The 24,084-nt window shown below is 43.6% G+C and overlaps 1 protein-coding gene across 1 annotated transcript in view; it reads left to right on the top strand.

The window, feature by feature from the left end:
- TYMS (thymidylate synthetase) overlaps nucleotides 1-24,084 on the top strand; it is a 443,887-nt gene that overhangs the window by 360,441 nt on the left and 59,362 nt on the right. The window contains exon 6 of the mRNA XM_044065236.1: nucleotides 3,515-3,586. Coding sequence (XP_043921171.1) covers nucleotides 3,515-3,586 — 72 coding nt within the window. The remainder of the gene's footprint in view (nucleotides 1-3,514; nucleotides 3,587-24,084) is intronic.

The raw sequence follows: 24,084 nt of genomic DNA, 5'->3' as shown, positions 1-24,084 counted from the left end.
TGTAAAGGACTTACTGACCTCCCTGGGGTATACGGTCAACTAAAAGAAATCAAAAACTAGTCCCCACACAAAAAATTGTATTCCTGGGAGCAAGCCTATCCCAGATGGCATTCCTTACTCCAGAAAAACAAGCCTACTTTGCTCAACTAGCCACCAGAACCCAGTTATCCGCAAAGAAAATCCTGCACGCTCTAGGGTTCATGGGCTCTTGCATTCTACTCATTCTATATGCCAGACTGCATATGAGGAAACTACAGTGGTACCTAAAAAGCCTTTGGTGTCAGCACTCTCAAGACCTGGAAACTTATACCAATGATACCTTGTCTAAGGAAAGATTTTCTTTGGTGGGCAGCAGCATGCAACCACAAGGAACTTCCCTTCTCACAACCCCACACCATCCAGACCCTCGCCACAGATGCATCAGACTATGCCTGGGGTGCTCACCTGGACGGCAGGTGCATTCAGGGCCAATGGAGCCCAAATCAAATACATCTGCACATCAACCTAAAAGAGATGCTAGCTGTTCAGCACACACACTGACAGCTTTCAACCCCTACTCTCCCCGGGGCCTCTACTGATCAAAACAGACAACACTACAGTGATGTGGTATATCAACAAGCAGGGGGGGACTCACTTTTATCCTCTCTGCAGGCTCGCCATGACTTTTTGGCACACTGCTTCAGCAATGCAACTACACCTGTTAGCACAATTCCTGCCAGGCTCTCTAAAAACTCACTGGCAGACAGCTTAAGCAGAATCCTGCTAGACTCACACGAGTGGCAGCTAGACCTCAGAACCTTCACCCTTGTAACCCAGAAGTGGGGCACCCCAAAAGTAGACCTCTTTGCCTCCCATTCCAATCAGCTTAGCAGATTCTGCACCAGGGAACCTCGCACCAAGGCCTGGAAAGTGGATGCTCTATCCTTCCAGTGGGTAAACCTCTCTGTGCATTTCCCCCTCTACCACTCATTTCAAGGGTACTCCTCAAAATAAGGGAGGAAAACCCAAGGTCAATCCTGATCGCCCCAGACTGGTCACGCCAGCACTGGTACCCTCTGCTGCGCAGCCTGCCACCATGACTCCTACCTCAGATCCCAACAGTCCTGACTCAGAGGAATGGACAATTCATGCATCCTCAATTGCAGACCCTCAACCTAGCAGCCTGACTTATTCCCTGACACCTCCTGAAGCTGCCAGCCTAAGCAAACAAGTTCTAGATGTTATACGTGAGGCCAGATGCCCCAGCACTAGAAAATCCTATGCTGACAAGTGGAAAAGGTTTTGCACCTGGATCCAGGTTAAGGGAGCCGGAACGGCACAGCCCTCCCTACCTTATCCTGGATTACCTGACAGACCTGCTACACAGGGGTCTATCCTTCTCTTCTATTAAAATTCATGCATCCGCCATCTCTGCTCATTTCAGCACAGAGCCACTGCTATTCTCACACCCTCTCATCAAGCAATTCCTAAGAGGGGCTAACAGCTTAAGGCCACCCAGAAGAGCTCCTACCCCAGCCTGGGACCTTAACTTTGTGTTGGAAAAGCTCACCCTGCCCCCCTTTAAACCTGCAGCTTCAGCAGATTTAAAATGTCTCTCTTGGGAGATGACCTTGATTCTGGTCATCACTTCAGCTAGAAGAGTATCAGAGCTACAAGCACTTACGACTGTGGAGATCTTCATCATTTTCCATGCTGACAGGGTCTCCCTCAGGACTAACCCATCCTTCATGCCTAAAGTGGTGTCCAGTGTGGCTCTCAACCAATCCATTAATTTGCCCACCTTTTTCCCTAACCCACAAAACAAGGGGGAAAGGATTCTGCACTCACTAGATGTTCACAGACAGCTCAGATTCTACCTGGACAGGACTAAATCTCTGGTATTTGGGCCGACTGAGGGCTACCCCTGGCAGGATACCCCAAATGTGATGACTGCAACAGTGCATGCACTCCGAACATCTATATTTATGGTAAAGTGTACACAACTTGTGTATCATTTAAAGTTTAGCCCATTTTCAAATGCTAATTAACCACTTTAAAATTTAAATGGCTTTCACAGCCTCTTATTAGATACTTGCACTGATGCCTACCAGGTTCTGTGCGTCTAAGCATTCTCTGGTCATAGTCAGGGTTTGAGTGTTCCATGAGATAGGCACACTACTCAATACTGCACTACTGTAGTGCCATTCATATTTTTGTTGCTGCTTTTTTATTGCTTTTAATATCTTGTTCAATCCACATTGTCTAGCAGGAATGTGATACATAAATAGCTGACTGTCAGGAATGTGGTCATACAACTGGGGTTTATTTGCTGTTATGTTTTTATACTAAGATCAAGCTTGCAGTATCAATTTCCTTTATTTAAGGTAGAGCACATCAGAATTAGTATAAGTAGAATTTTGAGGGGTGCGCGCGCACACACACACACACACACACACACACACACACACACACACACACCTACCAGTATCGATGACTACAGTAGAATTTTGTGTGATTACACTTGTTCTGCATCAGGTTTCTGTTGTGGACCCCAGAGCAGTACTGATTAAGTCCTTTAAATTGTTTTGTTGTCCTGACGCATGTTCTGAAGACTGCAGTGGAGTTTTCCAGAGTTCTGTGATTGCCCATTTGCTTGTATATTTTCACTTTAAAACTGGTTTGGTGCTGCTTTTATGCATTTCCTTTTGGTCCTGACAACTATCATAAGGAATAGCAAGTCTTATAAGAACAGGTACTTGTGAGTAGACTGGCTGCAGGGGAGGAGCAACGTGAAGCAGTGTTGTACAGGCTACTGTCAGCTGGAACAATGTACACACAGAGGCGTTACAGCTACATAAATGTAAGATACATCTGCATGTAACTTTTTTCTGTAGTCCAGCATTAAAACCCTACTTGGCAGTGCTTATACGGTTGTGGTTGTCACTTTTTCTTAACCATAATGTCTTTAATACTTACTAAATATTCATGGGTCTACTTTAAAACACTGACACGCAAAACACAGACGACGAGAACACCGAGACCGGAAGATTGACAACTGAGATGACTGTTTAAAAGCCCGATGCTGAGAACACCGACATGTTAAGGTAAGTGTGCGATAGTGACAGACTTTAGGGTTAGGGGCGGGTTAAGTGAGTTAGGGTTAGGGTGTGGGTAAGGTAAGTGTGCGATAGTGACGGACCTTAGGGTTAGGGTTTGGGTTAAGGTTAGTGCATAGATAGTTGTGTATGTAAGGTTTAGTGTAGGTTTAAGTTTTTTGTTATACTTGTGTTGTGTGTGTGTTTTTTGGAAAAGTTATTTGTTTTGTTGATTGTCAGGATTGTGGTTTGTCTGTCATCTCAATTGTTGATCTTCCAGTCTCGGTGTTCTTGTCAGTGTTTTGAAGTAGACCCATATTCACATGCCAGCTGGTATTGTCTTGTTTTTAGTTCGTTTTAGGGTACTGCATTTCTTGTTGTAAATGGGGAAAATTGTGTTAGAAGTAAGGCACAGCTAATGACTTTTTTGTTTTTTGCAGCCTGGTGATTTTGTGCACACATTGGGAGATGCCCACATTTATTTAAATCATGTTGAACCTTTGAGGATTCAGGTGAGTTTTTTTTTTTTTTTTTTCACAGAACAGACTGGATTTAGATGTCTCACTAAAATTAAAGAATAATAGGCAGTTAATGCCAGTAAAACAATCTTCTCTTTTGAACACAACTGTTTTAACAACTGAAAGCAACACACACACACAGTACATTGCAATATGTTTACATTCCCTGGGAACCTTGAAGTGCAGAATCACAAATTGCTATACAAGGGAGTTGCGGAAATGCAAGTGGAGATGTATGAGAGTCCAAATTTTGTTACAATAAGGGCTGTTTTGTATATGCTTTTTGCCTGCCCTCCTACCTACTTAGCAGTCTTACTCCTGAGTTTTTTCAGTTCTTGTATTACAAATGACAACATGGTGACTGACTTTGACAAGAGCCAACCAGAAGAAACTGTCATCAGGCAGGCATGAAAGTTGCTTTATGCTGGCTGTTCATAGGCCCGTCATCCTTCCTTGATCACTGAATGGCTTGCCAGTCCCTTGCGGACTTTATTTTGATTGGCAGCCCATTCGCCCACATGAAGAAAGTCATATTAAGACTAAACCCTACCTACTGCTGCAGTTCCAAGAAGGAACAAATGACACCTTTCTCAAAAAAGTTGCCAAAGGATTCCTTTGCAAACTACAAATAGCATCAGTTAATTAGTGTGTGTGTGTGTGTGTGGGGGGGGGACGACTGAGAAATAGCATTGCTGTTTTATTTAGAAATATATGTGTTTAGCTGAAGTGTGTGTTCCCTGCTTGCTCTAAATATCGCTCATCTCTGGCTGCATTTTTCCTTTCCCACCTTTCCAGTTCTTGTGTTCTTAAATTTAGTGGCTTTTGAGATGCCTGCCTCTACTGCAAATGTCATTTTGGACAATCTTCCCAGTCCCATCTCATCTGCTCATTCTACGAACTAGAAAGAGATCTGGGAAGGGCCTACTCCCTTAATTTCCTCCCTTCCCTCTTAACCTAAACAAAATTGTTTAAAAATTGCACTTTATTCATCTGCTTTTACTGTATTTGTGTTTCTTCCTACTTTGTTTTGTTTTTGCTTTTGCTTAAAAGTATTCAATTGCATTTATTCTGCTGCATTTATTGCTGCTTGTTAGTACCCTGATCAAATTGTAACTGTTATTCTAAGCCTTTTGGTTTAAGCACTTGGGCTTCAGGCCAGTTCTATATTGGGAAGGTTTATGGTCTATACTCTTGTGGCAAGGAGAGGTAGCTGACATCTTAAGTTGGGAATTACTGGTTGAAGCCTTACTGTGTCTGTTATTCTAAAAGTGTCTTAGTTGGCTTCAGGCCAGTTATTTTACATTAAGAAGGTTTGTGGTCTATACTCTTGTGGGAGGAGAGGGTAGATTTTGCCCTTCTAAGCTGGAAATTGCTGGCTGAAGGCTTATTGTGCCTGCTTATTTGAACCGTTGCTTTCTGAAATTGGTGCACCTCGTTTCCGTGGCTTAGACTAGATTCAGAACTGCTGAATCTAGCTCTGTTTGTATAACTTGAGCAGTAATCCAGGCCATCTTTTTGGAGAGGGTTCCCCTTCACCCTAGTGGCAAGAGTGTATAGTTAGAACTTGTTTGAAGGCTGCTGGAACAGGGCTCAGTTTTGAGCTTTTTTGGTTAACTGGTTAATTGGTTTAAATCTGTTTGTTCTTGTTTGCTGCTGTTAATATTTGTGTGTATCTGCTCTCCTGTGTTAAATCAACCTAAATAGAGTTTAAATATCAGGTTCTGCTGTATCCAGATCTGTTTGTGTGATTCCTGTGTTTCCTGCTATGCCATCTTGTGTTGACCCGGGGCCTGCCTGCAATTAGTGGGAGTAAGTGAACTGATTGGAACTGGTCTGGCATAGGGTGTTTAGTTAAGACCTCAGGGCAAGGATTGATTGGTCAATTCCAGTGTTTCTATTTTATTTTTGTTTTTGTGTTATTTACACACACACACCCTCCGTTGTGTTTGTGCTTGTTTGCACATCGCATACCACCACTGCACTGTTTTAACCCTTTGCGAGGTATCTCAGCTGCATTTTTCCCTTACCGGCACTCCTGTGTGAGGCCCTCGCTTGCAGCTACTGCTTTGATTTTATCCTGCCCTACTCTCACACCTGTAGGTACTCTCCTCTGGTAGTACCCGCTCTACTATTCCTGACCCCTCTCCCGCATTTTCTGACAACCATGGATGGACAGTTTCCCATGGATTCTCCTGCTAGTCTGGTTGATGTGGGCATCCTGAGACAGTGTAGCAACTGCCATTCCCGGTCAACAAATGTAAATAAATAATGTACATGGACAACCCTCTACTACTGCCAAGTAGGAACACAATATGTAAGAGATGCAATTACATTAAGAACCTAGAATCCTTGCTGTCTTAGTCACAAGCCAGTATATCTGGTACTGAGAAAGTTGTCTGCACAAACACTAGAAACGCAGCACCTCTAACACCACCCACACCTGTGCAACACACACCTACATATGTGGAGGCTCTTAATAAAAACATAACTAAGCAAGAGACCTCCAAAGCAAACGCACACATGCACATCACAACCCATAGCACCAAGCATCACACATAGTACACACCTGTGTCTCACTGCCTCTAAGGCCCAGTCACAAACCCAGCATACTAGTCAGAGGAGAGAGTATCGTGAGACGCACAGATGTGCCCCTCACCAGGCTAGACAAGGAGAAAGTCACTGTAAGTTGTTTGTCAGGTGCTAGAATCCGCCATATCAGACATGTACTCAAGTCTCTTAACAAGTACTGTTATGACTCTGTCATAGTTCATGTTAGTGCAAATGAGTTGATGTACCTCTCTGGACTATATGAAGAGAGACATGATTGGGCTCGCTGAATGTGCCCCAGGCAGGTATGTCCCTAGCCTTAAACAGCATCTTACCGTCACCCAGAATGATGCAAACAGAAAATGATTGACTTTAACAATTGGTTTAGTTTCTGGTGTCATTCCAAGGAGATCCAGTACCTGACAGCTTGGGAGGACATGATTGACAGAGCACGGTGCTTTGCCAGAGATGGCCTTCATCCGTCTCACTGGGCTTCAGGCAAAGGCTTTTGCATCTCCCATAGTGCCTTTTTTAGGCAATGAGCACAAAATTACAACCACACAAAAAGCAGCTTAAAATCCAAACAACTCCACAAAAACACGAAAAAGAATGCAGTAGCTTTGGAAAGCCAAACCCTTTATTAGAACCAAGGTAAGCGCTTTTGCCTCTCTAAATACCAGAGACTTCTTCAGACAAAGAATAAAACAATACAACTTATTTTATACTTTAAATTTAAATAATCACATGATTGCTTACTTCCTTTAGAACATATGATGCACATAAAATAAATAATACACAATGAAATTTCAAATAACTTTTATAATTAAATGACCTAAAAACTTGTATAAATATTTACTTTTATACTTAATTGCTTCAGCACTTGTAACTAATAATGTTTTAATCCCATTCTACATTTTAAATTCTTCTGTTATTCAACCCTGATGGGAACCATTGTTTCACTTGCCAACAGTATTCTAACCATCCATGTTCATCTTCTATATTTACTAAGTTGGCAGTGTTTGTTAATTTTTCTAAGACCAAGAACCTAAAGTTTACTTTACACTTCTTATATCTGTAGTGTTTACTCATGCCATTCCTCTCATCTCCTACCTAAATGGCATATTTATGTTCGTAAATTCTTTTGTATAATTCGCGTGTCATTCTCCCAATATAAAATGATTTACATTCTAGGCATGTTAAGTACACTACATTTTTAACTTTACAACTAAAAGTTCCAGGTTTTTAACTTTCCCACTTCCAGTTCATTACTTTATATAAGAAGTCACACATGTTACAATTAAAACATTTAACCATCCCACATCTCCTTTCTTTTACTCTTGAAGGATTCAATTTAAATTGAAAATAATTCTTACAACTTTTTGCTCTTTTCAGAATAAAATTAGCTTCATCTCCTATATTTTCTAGTAATTCCTCATTAGTTCTAAATAAACTCCAATTACTTTTTATAACATTTTTGATAGCATTAGAGTCAGTACTATTATGAACTGCCATAACTGTCCCATACTTCCCTTCTTGTAGTGATTTTTAATTCACTTTTCCTTTCATCTAACTGTTTTTTATACAATTTATCAACCTGTTCCTTGGGATGCCCCCTTTTTTCCATTTTCATACAGAGATGTTTTGCTTCTTTTATAAAGTCACAATCTTTTTTAGTTAAATTATTAATTATTTTCAGTTGTCCCTTTACTATGTTCAGCTTTGTTCTTCTTGGGTACATACTTGAATAATGTAGGTACATATTATTTTGTACTTCCTTTCTAAACACCGTAGTCCATAGTCTATTTTCTTTATATATAGTAATATCTAAAAATGTGATTTCATTGTAACTATATTGATGTGTGAATTTCAAATAGCAGCATACATTATTAGCACAACTTACAAATCCTTATAATTCATCTAATGTTCCACTCCATAACAAAAAAATATCAGTAAAACAAAACATTTTCACAGTATTTTCTTTAAACTTGCATTCAAGTATATAAGTCAGTTCCCACCCATGCATACATTCGTTTGAACATAGATATAATTTTGGAATGAAAAAAAGTTGTAACTAAGCACAATCCCAGAATGCAAAAAACTCCCTCACCAGCCTCAGTAAGAAGCTGAGATCACTCATAAAATCCTCAAAAGCTAGTTACGAAAATAAAATTGCCAACGATTCCAAAGACAACCACAAGGCATTCTATAGTTATGTCGAGAATCTAAATGGCAATGCTCAGATCTGCTCTGAGCTACAACAGAATGGCATTAAATATACTGATCCCAAGGATATTGCCAATATCCTGGCAGATCGATTTAGTGCCAACTTCACTCCCCTCTCACCCCCTAAAGGGCCCATCTCGATACCAAAAGACAGCACTCTCCAAAGCTAAGAATACAGCATCCATGGGACCAGATGACATCCCAGGCTGTGTACTACGTGAACTACAAAATGAACTGGCACCCCACCTAAGTGTCCTGTTTAATCATAGCCTCACCTCAGGCTTCGTGCCCACTGAGTGGCACATGGCTACAGTTATCCCGCTCCACAAGGGAGGATCCACCTTGGCTCTCTGGAACTACCATCCCATCAGTCTGACAAGCCTGATCTGCAAGGGCATGGAACGCATTATCATGGAACTTACAAAGACATTTGCAACCTCCAGACACTGGACCCCACCCAGTTTGGGTTTGTGAAGGGCCAATCTTCTCTCCTGAATCTGATTGACTTCGAATCGGTCTCCAGAGCTGTGGACGAGGGTAAGGAGGTCCACACAGCCTATCTGGACCTCGCCAAGGCCTTCGACACCATCCCCCACTCTGGAATCATAGATAAACTTACTAAGCTGGGTATAAATCCCTACGTCACTCGATGGGTTGCCAACTGGCTTACTGACAGAACCCAGACTGTAAAAGTAGCTGACTCCAAATCCAGCTCCAGACAAGTGACAAGTGGAGTACCTCAGGGTTCAGTCCTGGGACCACTCTTGTTTGGCATCTTACTTCTCTGAAGTACAGGCCAACACTAAGGGACTCTGGCTAACAAAGTTTGCAGATGACTGCAAACTGGGAGCCATTATTGAATCCCCAAATGATGTGGATATTCTACAAAAGGGCCTTACTGAAACAGATGCCTGGTGCCAGAGCCATGGGCTCAAGCTTAATGCCAAGAAATGTATAGTCATCCCCTTTGGAAAAAAACATGTACCCATGAACTACCACATAGGTGGCAGGATACTAAACGTCGAAAGTGTGATGAGAGACTTAGGGACACAAGTGGACAGTGGTCTCACTTTCAATAACCACATCGCCACAACAGTCAGGAAATCCTTCTACGTGGCACACCTCATTACTAACAGCTTTTCATCCAGGAAAAAAGGAGGTCATTGTCCCACTGTACTCATCCCTCATTAGACCCATTATAGAGTATAATGCCCCATTTGGTATGTACCTCACAAGACATCTGCAACAACTGGAAAGGCCACAGAAATACCTCACTAAAAGAATCACAGGCCTAAAGCAGATGCCATATACTGACAGTCTAAAAAAACTCCAGCTGTACTCTGTGGCATATAGTCTACTCTGAGGCGATCTCTGCTTAACATACAAGGCCATGTCAAACTCTGAGCTGTTGGACATGCTCCACTTAAAGAAGTCCCAATCCCTCAGAGCCACACACTACAGGGATCTAAACCTTATCACAATGAACAAAACATGCTGGTGGGATAGGTTCCTGACCCAGAGACTCCCCATACTCTGGAATAGACTGCCCATACATGTCAAGCAGAGCACCTCATTGGCCCTCTTCAAAAGGAACCTTGATGATTGGATGGGAGAGAGGAAATTCACCCCGGGGATCATGTCAGTCGCCCTGCTAGACAGGGACCCAGAGAAGTAAATATTGTGGGGAAAAAATTCCAGGGAATTGTTATGGCTAGGCTTGCATAGGCCTTAGGGCCGATAGCCTAGTACCAACCTGTGAACCTATAATAGCCCAATAGTATTGGGGGAATACATTTTTGTTGTTAACTCTACTCTCACAGTATCCATCCCTTCTTCATTTGGGATCATAGTATATAAAGATTTGATATCTAATGTCACTAATAAGGCAGTATCATTCACCAATACAGTTTCAATTTTTGACAAAGTCAAAGCCATCTTTTATGTAGTTTACATTTTTTGGAATTACTTTTTGGAGAGGGATGTCTACGAAAACAGACAAAGCCTCTGTTTTACTATTGGCACTTGCAACAATTGCTCTCAGGGGCAGTCCATTTAAATCTTTATGGATCTTTGGAATCCCAAAGATCCGACCAATTTTTGGATTGCTGTTAAACTTCTTGTTTTATCTGTTCTTCCAGTGATAAACCATTCTTCAATACATGCATCTATCATCCTATACCCCTGCTTAACCTCCTTCACTGTAATTATTTTATAATATTTGTCATCTGCCAAGATTTCACCCATCTTTTGTTCATACATAACTTTATCAAGTGCCATAAGAGACCCCCTTTATCTGCTTTCAAAAATAAAATCTCATTTTGCATTAATTTATCAAGACATTTTTTCATTCCTTGATAAATTATAATATTTAAATTTGTTTTTTTCTTTAAAACTTCTATTTGTACTTCACAAATATTCAAGAACATTTCCAAATCTTTGTGTAAAGGTGGGTTAAAACAACTTGTATTATAACAGTGTAACTTCTTTTTATCTTGTTTGTCAAACAAATCAAAATTCAACAGTCTTGCATAATTCCTTAATTCATTAATAGTCTGTACCTTATTTGCTCTTTGGGCTGGTGCGAAATTCCAACCCTTACTGAGAGCACAACATTCTTCATTACACAAACAATAATTAGAGAGGTTAACTATTTTAAAATGAACAGTACTGATGTCTTCCATGACTGCTTCTGTCTGTTCCAATTCGATTTCACTCGTCCCTTCCTCACAAAGCCGTTTTTTGTTGTTGCCATTTGTTTAGTATTTTCAGTTCTTCCGTTCGCCGTCACCTGGGCCCAGGTTCGTTCTTTTCCATTTTTCTTTTGATAAACGTCTATAACTTGTTGGCCTTCCACTTGTGCTGTTGTTGCCACTTGGGCCCCTATTTCACCCTTTTCAATAATTTGCATGTTAGTACTAACATTGGGACTTTTGTTTATATTCACAGATGCTTAGTTTACAATTTTGGGACCAGTACTGGTTTTCTTCTTCTTACCACCTTTATCCACTGAAGCTATAGCGTTTTTATCTTTTCCATTTAAACGCCCTGATCTCCGTACGGCTCCACTTTCATTTCCTGTTGAATTCACATCTGGAATTCTCACAATATTTATAGACTCTTTTTGCAACTCTAAACTATAGGCTGAAGCCACTCCGCCTTCATAGTCTCAAGCCACTCCGCCTTCATAGTCTCTTCTATCTTGCTCAAACTTTTTAATTTTACAATTACTTAGTGCATCATTTAATTTGATCAAATTCTCCTGAATGGCACATAATTTACTATTAGTTTTCAGCAGATGTCATTTATTTCAGTTTACAAAAAATACCACGTACTTGTCGGTTGTTTCTGCTAAAATACTGTTATAATTCAGCAGAACCTCCATTTATTGTAGACCTGCTTTTTGATTTATATCAAACCATCTGTCTAATTCCTTCGGCAAAACTCTCCCAGCAGGTAAATTTGTAACTCTTAGCCCCTTTGGGACTCTTTCTGCTCACATACTATTCTGAAAAAAGAGATTATCCCATTGTAAGCATTTTAATTTTGCCAGTTAATTTTCTAGTTCTACGAACATTTCAGCATGGTTTACTTTCTGTGCCAAAGGTGTATACTGCTCTTCATTTATTAGAAACGGATTAACAGGTGGGGCCAAACAACCTTTTAAAACCTCCTCACTTGCCAAATAGTTCATACCTCTTTCATTAGTAGTGGTAGACTGACCATTCACTTCTGCATTAATAGCAGTGATAAATGAGCCAGTAGGTGTATCATTCAATATACACCCTGCCAGTAGCGTTGTAAAGCTCGTTGCTGCTAATGTCCGATTTTCCATAGCATACAGCTGCAACTAGTTCAAAACCACACAAAAAGCAGTTTAAAATCCAAACAACTCCACAAAAACATGAAAAAGAATGCAGTAGCTTCGGAAAACCAAACCCTTTATTAGCACCAAGGTAAGCGCTTTTGTCTCAAAATACCAGAGACTTCTTCAGACAAAGAATAAAACCATACAAATCTGCCCTGAACTGGTCAATAACACCATATACACAAATGCCATAGATATAGCCAACCTGCTGACACAGGTTCATTGAAAACTTCACCCTCCCATCAGTAAAACAGGACCTCACCAGCACCTGCCCCCCCCCCCCTCCCCTCATCACCAGGGAGCAGGTGTTTAATACCCTCTCAAAGGCAAAAAATAAGTCTCCATGGGACCAGACAACATCCCCTACATGAATTCAGGCATGAGCTTATACCTCCATTAGGCACCCTATTCAACCAAAGCCTGAGCACCGGCTTCGTCCCAGCCAATGGAGGACGGCCACTATGATCCCTCTACACAAAGGTGGAGTGTCCTCTGACCCAGGCAATTATAGGCCCATCAGCCTAACCGGCCTGATCTGCAAGGCCATGGAATGCATGATCATGGACCTTTATAAACAAGGACATTGGCAGCCACCAAACCCTTGACCCCACACAGTTTGGTTTTGTCAAAGGGAGATCATGCCTGTTCGACATCTTCGAAACAGTCACCAAAGCCATGGACAAGGGGAAGACTGTGCACACTGCCTACCTTGACCTAGACAAAGCCTTCAACACTATTCCCCACTCAGGCATAATAGATGAACTCTCCCAGCTAGGCATCAACCTGTATGTTACCAGATTGGTAGCTAACTAGCTCACTGATAGAACCCACTCATTCAAAATAGGGGAAGCCATCTCTAGTAGCAGACTGTGTACCCCAAGGATCTGTTTTGGGGCCTCTACTGTTTGGGATATACTTTTCTGAGGTGCAAGCCAAAACCAATGGTTTGTGGGTGACCAAGTTTGCAGATGACTGCAAGCTGGGTACTGTCTTAAATTCCCCTAGTGATGTGAACATCCTCCTAGAGAGCCTTACCCAAACTAATGACTGGTACCAGAAGCATGGCCTCAAACTGAATGCCAAGAAATGCATCATTATCCCCTTTGGGGAAAATGGAGTCCCCAGTAATTATCACATTAATAACAGCATACTAAGCATGCAATCGGCCGTGAGGGACTTGGGCACCCAGGTTGATAGCAACCTGACTTTTGACCATCATATTTCCTCCGTTGTACGGAATGCCTTCTACTTGCCCACCTCGTAAGTAAGGGTTTTTCATCCAGGAACAAGGAGGTTGTAACATCCCTATACTCCCTTATCACACCCATTACCGAGTACAGTGCCCCCGTCGGCATGTTCCTTGCCAAGCTCATGCAGCAGCTGGAGAGACCACAGATGTTCCTGACCAGTAAAATCCAGGGTGTCTTAAACACCTATCCTATACAGATAGACTAAAAGCCCTGTCCCTCTACTCAGCCCCGTACAGACTGCTGAAAGGTGACCTGTGTCTGGCATACAAGGCCATCTCAGACCCAGCCTTGATGGAGTTGTTGCATATCCGTAATTCAAACTTAATTCACTCAACCAGCATGCAAGGCCTCAGCCTGGTCTGTGACATTAATAGAATTTGGCGGGATAGATTCTGTCCCAAAGACTCCCCCATCTATGGAATAGACTCTGTCTCCATGTCAAGCAGAGTACCTCTCTAGCCCTCTTTAAGAGGAACTTGGACTGGATGGCAAACGGAAAATACTCCCCTCGGATTGTACCTGTGTCCCTGTTGGGCAGGGGAGACAAGTGCTGACTTTGTGGGAACATGGGCAAAATTCTTGGCTAGGCTTATGAGGGCCTCTGGACCAATAGCCTAGTATCCTCCTATAAACCTATGAACTGTTAATGATTCCCCCAACCTGTCTTTGGGCCCATAAGGAAGCCCTCCTCAAGATGGAAAGCCTGGGTTTTTTGTTTAAGCCTTAATACCTCCCCCCAGGTGGCAGTCTTAAAAATCTGCATCAACATAGGGAAGTTCTATGCCTTACCCACATGCACATATGTACCACGACATACCTGTCGCCAGTGGCTGCTGTTTCCGTGCTTGCCAGCACAAGCCCATGGATTTGTGCTGACTGCTCAAAGGTAATTTCAGAGAGTTCCAAGCCTCTGAAATTGTTTTGCTGAAAACTATTCAGTGAACCTAACGCCCCAAACACACACCTTCTATCTCTTGTCTACTAACTGCATGCTCACAGAACAGTTGGAAAAAAGCAATATCTGTTTTCACTAAATGTAAGCTTTCAGCAAAATCATTTTGAGATTTGGGACTGTACCTGGGCAGAGCTTTCTTACTGTCAAAACTCGCATCCCTGGTATTTGCCTACTTCACCGTGCAGATGGAAGCTTTCCTGGCACTGATCAGTGGACTGGAGCAACCATCTGTTTCCATCCTCACCATAATTCTGTATTGCCCTCTTGTGTCTTCCAGTGCACAAGCCACGCCTCAAACTCTAAGTCTGTGCCTGAGTGCTGTCATGCTATACCATAGAGCTGGGCAAGATGTAGTCTGCCCAGTCTTCTATGCATGTAGCATGACTGTGAAGCAGTTTAATCGCATGTGTTTTCCACTAGTAGATGCTGTGTTCTTGGTAATATCTCTTGTGTTGTGGTGATTTGGACCTCACCCCACTGGTCTTCCACTACTGTCCTCTTGAAAAGTATGTACAGGTGTCACCACTGTTTTGTCTAAAGTGCATTTTCACAGGCCCCCCCCCCCCGACACACAGACACCTCCCCTAACCAGCTTTATCTATATTAGCTATGTAATTGCATTTGCCCAAATGGCTGCCCATTTGCAGGAATAATTTGAGGGGATGCATAACAAATCCTATTGCAGGAACGTCTGGCACTTTACCAAATTTTATAGTATGCAGCATTGTTCATGGATTCCCATATGTTTTAGTTTTTGCAGTGTGATGTGGGTATCCCCCCTCCCCATTCTGAACTGTGAGTTCTTGCAAGGCTGTTGATGCAGTGTACCTTTTTCAGATCTGATGTCATTTTCATTCATTCCTCAGTGCATGAGTCTCGGATCTGACCTTTAATCTCTTTGCCGCCTTTGCTTTAGACTCATGGAACGAGTCTGAGCTCCTTCTCTTGCCCATAATGTCATAGAACTCTCTAATGCCTCCAATCTCATTTGCCTGTTCTCCACTACAGACATGGATCACGCACTGTCATGCTTTTTGGGTGTAGTTTCACATTTTTCATAAGTGGATTTTTCTCCAGCGTGCTTTTTTTTTTGTCAGCCTTGGGGTTCAAATGTCTTTTCTTCCTACCAGTTTTCCTTGGGTAGTCTCGTTGGCATTGCTGTTAACCTTGTTTTTTTCCCCTGTCCCCTTTTTTCTCTTATCTGGTTTTAGGGCATTTCTTGGATACCATTGTTTGTATTTCTCCTTTTCCTTCTGCTTATTTTAAAAAAAAGTATATATAAATAACTTTCTGTCCCCTGCCTGTGGGCATAAGATGCCCAACTCTGATGCCCACAGGGAGTGCGCATATTTAGGAGCAGCCAATCCTGAAACCCCTTGTCAAATTTGTGCAGGATGTTCGTGTTACACTGCTGCAGTCATTACACTTGGGTTATCCTGCCGTCAGGCGATTCCCAGTCTGCGTGAGTTCCAAAGTCTTGGTCTGGCATCGGTTGCTGTTGCTTCCTCCCTGATGTCAGTGCGACAGGGGTATATAAGGTGCAGCAGACGCCATTTTCTCCAGTCTGTCTTGCCGCGCGGTGCCCAAAGCAGAAGCAGTTCGCAAATGCCGGTCGGCCGACTCCTGAGATTTTCATTCCGAATCCAGAACCAAAGTCTTCTACAAAGCTAAGTACCCCGTTGGGGAAACTTTTTCTTGCCTCAGACTGATGTCAGTAAAAGTTAATAACTGTATTTCTTGTGGGAAGCAAATACCTCATAAGGATTTCCACTCCTATTGTATTCCATGCCTGGGCCCAGACCACGACGTCACTGGTTGTCTGTTTTGTGCTAGGTTTAACAGGCGCACTATTAAACGTCTGTTTGATTTTGCCCGACATTATTTTGGCAGAAAATTCAATTACGCCATGCCGTCGGAACTTCCGACGACCGGAATACATAAAAAGCACAAAGACGAGGACAGGCATCTGAGGCCCAAAACTGACGACGCGGCCTCTTCTAGGCCGGTCGCCGGTTCTCCGGTTTTCAGCGAGGCGCCTACGCAGCCCCTGATGACCGCTTCCACAGAACCACAGACCGCATCCGACTCCCACGTGGAGCTGGCTGGGCCTTCGGACGCTCTAGGTTTTCAGCCTACCGAAACTAACCCTTCAGAGGGAACCGAAGTAGCTGAGCAATCCACAGCTTCAGAGGGTGTTTTCAGACCCACCCAGTTAACCATTAAACCCTCTGCCAAGTCTAAGCCCCCCTTAAAAACAAAGTAGATGATACAGCATTCTCCAGGACAGGCTTCCATGCCTAAGAAACAAATGCTCAAAATGGCCGAAGACCTAATCACCCTGATCAGGGGGTCCCACCCCCCTCTTGATAAAAGGCCCAGATAGGATGCAGACTATGAATCTTCCGACCAGGTGTCCATTTCTTCAGATTCATCCTCAGACCTAGGATATTCCCTATCCCTTTATGAGGATTCTGATGCTGAGGAATCAATTCCATCAGCCTCTCCGCCTGAGGACTACTCCTTTGGGCAGACCTTACATACCATGAGGGAGCATTTCCATTGGGAAGGCCAGGGTTACTCAGAATCCAAGAAAAGGCTGAGAGACTTCCTTTTATTACCTCAACACAGACCCCTTGCTATTCCGCCAGTGTTAGATATTGTGGATGATGTGTACACTGAATCCAGCTTAAACCCTGACTCCTTGCCTCCAGCCCCAGTTAAACCTGATATATATTAGAGTCCCTGACTCTCACAAATTTCTCTATAAAAGCCCTGTTGCTGACCCTGAAACTATTTCTCAGGGACCCAAAGGGATTAAGGCCTCATCAGCAAAAAACCCAGTTCCCTCCGACAGAGATTCCAGAGCATTAGACAGATGGGGAAAGAAAGTATATACGTCTGCAACTTTAGCAATGAGAGCCTTAAATTGCCAGTTTCACATGCTAAAATATCAGCAATTTTTAATGTCTCAGTTGAAACAAAAGATGCTTCCAGATTCAGATCCTCCTAATTTAAAAGAAATGCAGGATTTATTGCATGTAGCTGAACAAGTGGGAAAACGTACTTTGCAATGAGGGTTTGATTCCTTAGAGGCCTCCTGTACAGCAGCAGATACAGGCTCTGTCATTAGAAGACATGCTTTGTTAAAAGAACATACGTTACCAGATCATGTTAAGGCAAAATTATTGGATGCACCTTTGCAGCGGGATGTGTTTGGAGTTAAGGCAGAGGAGGTATTAAAGAAGATGGAGGATAAGGCAAAATCTATGCAAACGGTGAAGGATTTCTTACAGGTTCAGCCTCCTCGTTTTAGCAGAAATTGGCCAACAAAGAATTGGTCCTTTCCAGTCACAGACAAACCTCAAAGGGGCATATACAGACGTCCAAGAAGAGGTAGAGGTCAAGCACAAGGTCCTTACAGGCTTCAACAATGGGGTACACCAGGCCAGAAAGAAGGGGAAGACAGGCCACAACCATATAAAAAGCAGCCTCAATGGCTTCCCACTACAGCTGCCAAACAGCTCTATCTTGGCAGCCCCCTTAGGAGGAAAACTGGCACTTTTCTATCACAATTGGCATTGCATCACCAAAGACAAATGGGTTCTCAACGTTGTATCTCAAGGTTACAGGTTCCACTTTCACACCCACAGCCAGGCAAACACTGACAACAGATGCATCTGATTACGCCTGGGGAGCACACATGGCAGGAAAATGTATTCAGAGCGAGTGGCCCGCAGAGCAAAGGCATCTTCACATCAATCAAAAAGAGATGCTAGCTGTACAAAAATGCACTTATAGCTTTCAAGGACCTGCTGCATCCAGGAACTACTACTAAAGACGGACAACACCACAGTTATGTGGTACATAAACAAGCAAGCGGGGGGCACACTCCTACCCCCTCTGCAGACCAACTATGACCTTGTGGAACACAGCTCGAGGCTACCAAGTTCATCTGCAAGCACAATTCCTGCCAGGAGAGAAAAACACACTGGCAGACGACCTAAGCAGAAACATCATGGATCCCCACGAATGGGAATTGAATCCACAAATATTCAGAATGAGAACACAAAAATGGTGGAGCCCGGACATACATCTGTTTGCATCCCCAGTGAACTGCCAGCTACAGAAATTCTGCACAAGGAGTTACCATCCACAAGCATGGAAAGTGGATGCCCTCTCATTCAGCTGGAAAAACCTGCAAGTGTACGCTTTCCCACCTTTACCTCTCTTTCCAAAGGTACTCCATAAAAGCCATACAAGAGCCAAAGATGATCCTGATTGCACCAGACTGGCCACACCAGCACTGGTAACCAATCTTAAAGAACTTAGCACAAGAACCACCCTGGATTTTGCCTCAAATCCCACATTTGCTGACACAGCACAACAATCAGATACTTCACAGCCTTAAACCTATCTGCATGGAAAATTCCTTAAGCAAGCAATGCCTCTCTCCAAAGCTGTTATGGATGTCATTCTGGAGGCCAGAAGGCCTAGCACCAGGAAAGCCTACTCGGAAAAATGGAAGAGATGGAAGAGATTATGTGCCTGGAACCAGGCACAGAGCTTTGACCCTCTTGTCCCAAACATTCCTCAGATACAATATTTAACTGAGATGCTGGACAAGGGCCTTTCCTTCTCATCCATCAAGATCCACGCCTCAGCCATTTCTGCTCATTATAACACGGATCCACCAATTTTTTCAAATCCTTTACTCAAACAGTACCTCAGAGGGAATAAAAACATAAGACCGCCCCGTAGAGCGCCTACTCCAACTTGGGACCTCAACTTTGTTTTGGAAAAATTAACTTTACGTCCTTTTGAGCCAGCTAACGCAGCAGAATTAAAATATATCTTTTGGAAAACTGCTCTGCTACTGGCAATAACATCAGCACGAACAGTTTCAGAATTACAGGCACAAATGGCAGTGGAACCTTTCCTCATTTTCCACCAGGACAGGGTGTCTTTAAGAACTAACCCTACGTTTATGCCAAAGGTGATATCAAGTGTGGCTCTAAACCAAATTATTCACTTGCCAACCTTTTATCCAAAACCACAGAACAAAGGAGAGAGACTACTACATTATTTGGACATTCACAGACAGTTACGCTTCTACTTGGACAAAACCAAAGCTTTCAGAAAATCTGAGCAATTATTGGTAGCATATGCTGCAGGAGCACAGGGAAAAGCCATTTCAAAACAGACTATTTCAAAATGGATAGGACATTGTATACGTTTCTGCTATACTCACCATGGGAAACCTGTACCTAGCAGCATTAGATCTCACTCCACCAGGGCAACAGCCACTTCAACTGCCTACCTCAGAGGAGTACCTACCAAGGATATTTTGGAAGCAGCAACATGGACTTCTGTGCATACCTTCACCAAGCATTACCATTTGCCTTTATACTCCAAATCCAGAGCTGGCTTCGCCACTGCTGTGCTGCAGGGCCTTATAGCCACCCCTAATGCCTTATAGAACCAGCCACCCTACCTCAGTTTTGGGATTCCACCCAAGTGTAATGACTGCAGCAGTGTAACACGATGAACATAGTACAGTTTTGTACCTACCATAAATGTAGATGTTTGAGTGTGAACACTGCTGCAGTCCAGGTTACCCTCCCTCCTTCCCCTCTTACTTTCTGGTACGTACCTAGGTCTTCTATCCTTTTACTACCTATGGGGAGTATTTGCTGGTATCTCAAAATGGTTGTTTGCTTTTCTTTTGTATACTTCCCTCTCCCCACCCTCTCTGTACCTTTAACCCTTCTGTTTGCTTAATATTTAGCATCTACCCTGCTTCTTCACCCTTGCTGTCCTACTATGCTCTCTCACCTCCTTTTGACTGTCTTCCTTTTCCTCTCTCACTTCCTGACTCCTGTCCCATCGCTATTATTTATCTCACATTCTCCTTCTACTTCTCTTCCCCCCTGAGCTTTAACCGTTATCTCTATGGCAAATGCCATATTGCATATCCTTTATGTACTAGGTAAAATTGTTTTGAAACTGATCGAACTTATGTATGATCTCTAACTGTTTGAGTTCCATAATGTATGTTGATTTTATTAACAAGTTGATGTTTATTTCTATTTTATTGTATGTTTTTATTAACAAGTCTGTTCTTTTATGTTTTGTGTGGAGCTTTTCTCCCCGGGCCTCTACTGAAAATGGACATATATCCAGCTAGACTAGCCCGGTCAACAAATGTAAAATAAAAAAAAAAATAAATAAAATAAATAAATACTTTACTAGCAATTTAAATTGCCTATCTATTTGGGGGCACCTGACATCTGGGGCAAGAATAACTGTAGAAAATGGCGTCGGCTGCATCTGACGTCAGGGAGGAGGCAACAGCAACTGACGCTAGACCAAGACTTTGGAACTCAGGCCGACTGGGGAACCGCCTGACGGCAGGATAACCCAAATGTAATGACTGCAGCAGTGTTTACACTCTTAACATCTACATTTATGGTCGGTACAAAACTGTAAGTTAGTTCTAAAGGGATTATTGCCTATGTCTGCTCCTTCTACAGCTTCTATTTCAGGGGCTCAACTCCCCACTAAGAATTTCATATCTTTGCAGTCCAGGGAGCATAGAAAACATTCTCCTGTTAGGTGTCCACCACCTGCTCCTGCTTTGAAGCCGCTTGCTAAACAGCCTAAAAGATCGGATCTGACGATGGGGACAACCAAGTCTCCTCAGCCTCGGTGTTCGTTTTTCTGCAGAACCTATTTCCCCTTGCTCCAATTTCCATTTTTACAGGAGACACCCAGAAGAATGTCTTGTCCTTCTATGCCATCTTTTATCAGGTCGTCCCAAAGTCTTTCTGAAGCAGATGTGAATAGGATGATGAAGTTCCTCAGGACTCTGATCCAGATGGGGGTTTTACCGTCTGTCACCCATCAGGTCCATGAGCCTCTGGCTTTTATTCCATCCCTTTGTCTCTCCTTCTCCAGTCTGCCCAAGAGTTTTGAAGCCCTTGGATCCAGGAATCCCAAGAGTCGAAGTGTTTGATTTATCTTCGACTCCAACTGCATCCCTGACTTGTTCAGCACTGATCCACCTAGAGCAGGATGAGTCCCTGAAGCTGATTTGGGGGGATGATTTCGACTTGGAGGTTTTTGGAGATGTTGCTTCCCCTCAGAGCCTCCACATACGACCGCTCAGGTTTGACCCCCCCAAGCCCCCTTGCGGCAGGAGCGTGGGCAGGGTTGAAGTTTGGCAGCACCTGGAGTTATGGCTCTGAGGCTAGCTGTGGCTTCTCCCAGTCCTCCTGCTTTTGAGTTGGTGGAGAGGGCTTTCTCTCTCCCAAGAGTTCATTCTACTCTTCAGTCCTTAGATCACTACCTTAACCTCTTCTGATCTGAGCTCTGACCCTAATCAACCCGCCACTCTGGGACAGCCAGCCCATATGAGCTTCCAGGCAGTCCCCGCACAGGAACTTTCCCTATCTTCTGATGACCTCTCCAGATCATCCCACTCCAGATGATCCCTCTAAAGAGGTCCCCTAGAAGAGGTCGTGCAAAAGGAAGCACACAGATTCTCCTCAAATCTTTAACTGAAGACACCAACATTGAAGGGGAGGGATCTCTAAGATCTCCACCAGAAGATGTCTCCTTTGGAGACATTCTAGAGATCCTAAGCCAGAAAGGTGGGATGATCTTAGATCCCCCTTTCCAGGAGGAGTCTGTGTTCCTAGAAGCCTTTGGGTCTGGCCTATCTACGTCTTGGGTTACCCCTGCGGTGGGCAAACATATATCTTGTGTCTTGCTGGGTATGGAAGGAACCAGATACAGTGGAACCCATTCCCTGTTGCCCTGATAAATTTCCTGCTCCGCCCAAAGACAAACCTCTCTGGAGTAAGGGAGTTCCCATTAGATGCGATGGCTGTGGCAGCAGCAACCAAGAGCTAGCTAAACAAAGCACTGCTGTTCATCCTCCTAAGAGTCCAGGGCAATAGATAGTTTTTTGAGCATTTGTGCCTCTGTGACCTTTGTCCTCTGGTTGCTTAACTAGTTGGCACGTTTTACTAGATTGCAGAGCAATTTTATTTAAAGATTTCTCTATCTCTACCTGGGTCCATGTCAGTGGAGGAACATGAGCTGTTTTCTTCGCAGCTGGCCATCCATAAATGGATTTCCAATGCGTCTATGAGGGTAATCTCTCAGGATGTAAAAAGATGTAGTTCTGTAAATCAGACAAGGTCCTTTTCAGGCCTCATGAGGGGACACTCAGATAAACCCTTTCAGCACTCCTGGGGGGGTGCCTGACTGCTCTTCACTGGAGGCAGTAGGGGGATGCTACCTCTGCAACAGGAAGCCTGAGCATCAATCACAAAATAAAAATCTTCTACTCTGGTTAGGCTTTCGCTGACTATAGAATTGTCATCCCTTCTCACAGAATTGTTTTCCCTGGGATGTCTTTAGATTCTGCCCTGGAAAGTTTTTTTTCTTCCTCTAGCCAAAGTAGCTATGTTCCAAAACTTGAATCCCCCTGTTGATATCTAGTTATCTGCCTAGGAATATGTCCTTCTGTTCCTTCTATTTCTATGTTGCAGTATTCTTGTGAGATTTCCTGCCCTCAGGCGACTCGTACATAATCTCCTATACAAAAGCTTCAGCTTGGCTGTTGCAGCTGCGTGGGATGTCACACACAAGACCATAAACCAGGGGCCTTAAATGTGGTGTCTGCACGCACAATCTTCAGAACTTTTCGGCTGCAGATGACTGACACATCGTGTGTTCACTCCTTCTCATCAGACGTCTCAATAAAAGCCAAGTAATCCATTGGGTTTTTTTGGTTTTTCATATCCGATTGTTATTGCCTAGGCTTGGTTTGTTGTAGCAATTTGTAGCCAATGTCTGGTAAAAAGGGTAAATGCCAATGCGGGTGCCAGATGCCCATAAAGACGCCCATGATAGGTGTGCTTTTTGCTTAGGCCAGGAGCACGATCATTCTGCTTGCTCCATCGGTCAGTCGTTTATGCCAAAGACCCTACGCAGCCGTCTGGCCGCACTAAACCTCTGCTTAGAAAACCAGCGCCTTAAGTGGTTAGCCTTAAGAATGGATCCCGCCTCAGAGGCCACATCAGAACCTCTGCGTAAAAAGCCCAAGTTTCCTAGGCGTTCTTTGCCTGCCACTCCGTTACCGGATGCCCTGCCAGCTGCTGATTTAGGAGCTGAGGGGTGTCCAGCGGATCCGTAGACTTCAGCGACTACCTTTGGGTAAGCCGTTGATCAGCAGACGACCAGCACGTCCACTGAGTCCCAGACCCCGACTACCGTCGGGGGAACCAGAATCTGTGGTACCGCAGACCGGGATCCTAACTTCTGATACGGTTCCTACTAAACCTGATTCCAGGCCCGTTCCAACATCCACCCCGGCTAAAAGAAACTGAAAACCAAGCATGCCTCTTCCACTGCAGAAGGCCTACCTGATTGGCAGTCCTTCACTACTTCCCTGATGCAGGCCTTTATGGCCCTTAGGCCTTCAGCCTCATCCTCCACTACTCTAACCTTTGCTCAGCCCTAGGCCTGCTTCACCCTCTCCCCCCACCCCCGACATTTCAGGTTAGGGAAGAAGAGCATGATACTTCCTGTGAAGATTGGGTGAACATAGACGAAGGCGGCCAGCCTAGCCAGACAGAATTTTGGA

Source organism: Protopterus annectens, chromosome 3.part0 (assembly GCF_019279795.1).
Source record: "Protopterus annectens isolate FY-2018-M chromosome 3.part0, PAN1.0, whole genome shotgun sequence".
In the NCBI taxonomy this organism is placed as follows: Eukaryota; Metazoa; Chordata; order Ceratodontiformes; family Protopteridae; genus Protopterus; species Protopterus annectens.
The sequence above is the reverse complement of the archived record's forward strand: the minus strand, read 5'-3'. Positions and strand labels throughout refer to the sequence as shown.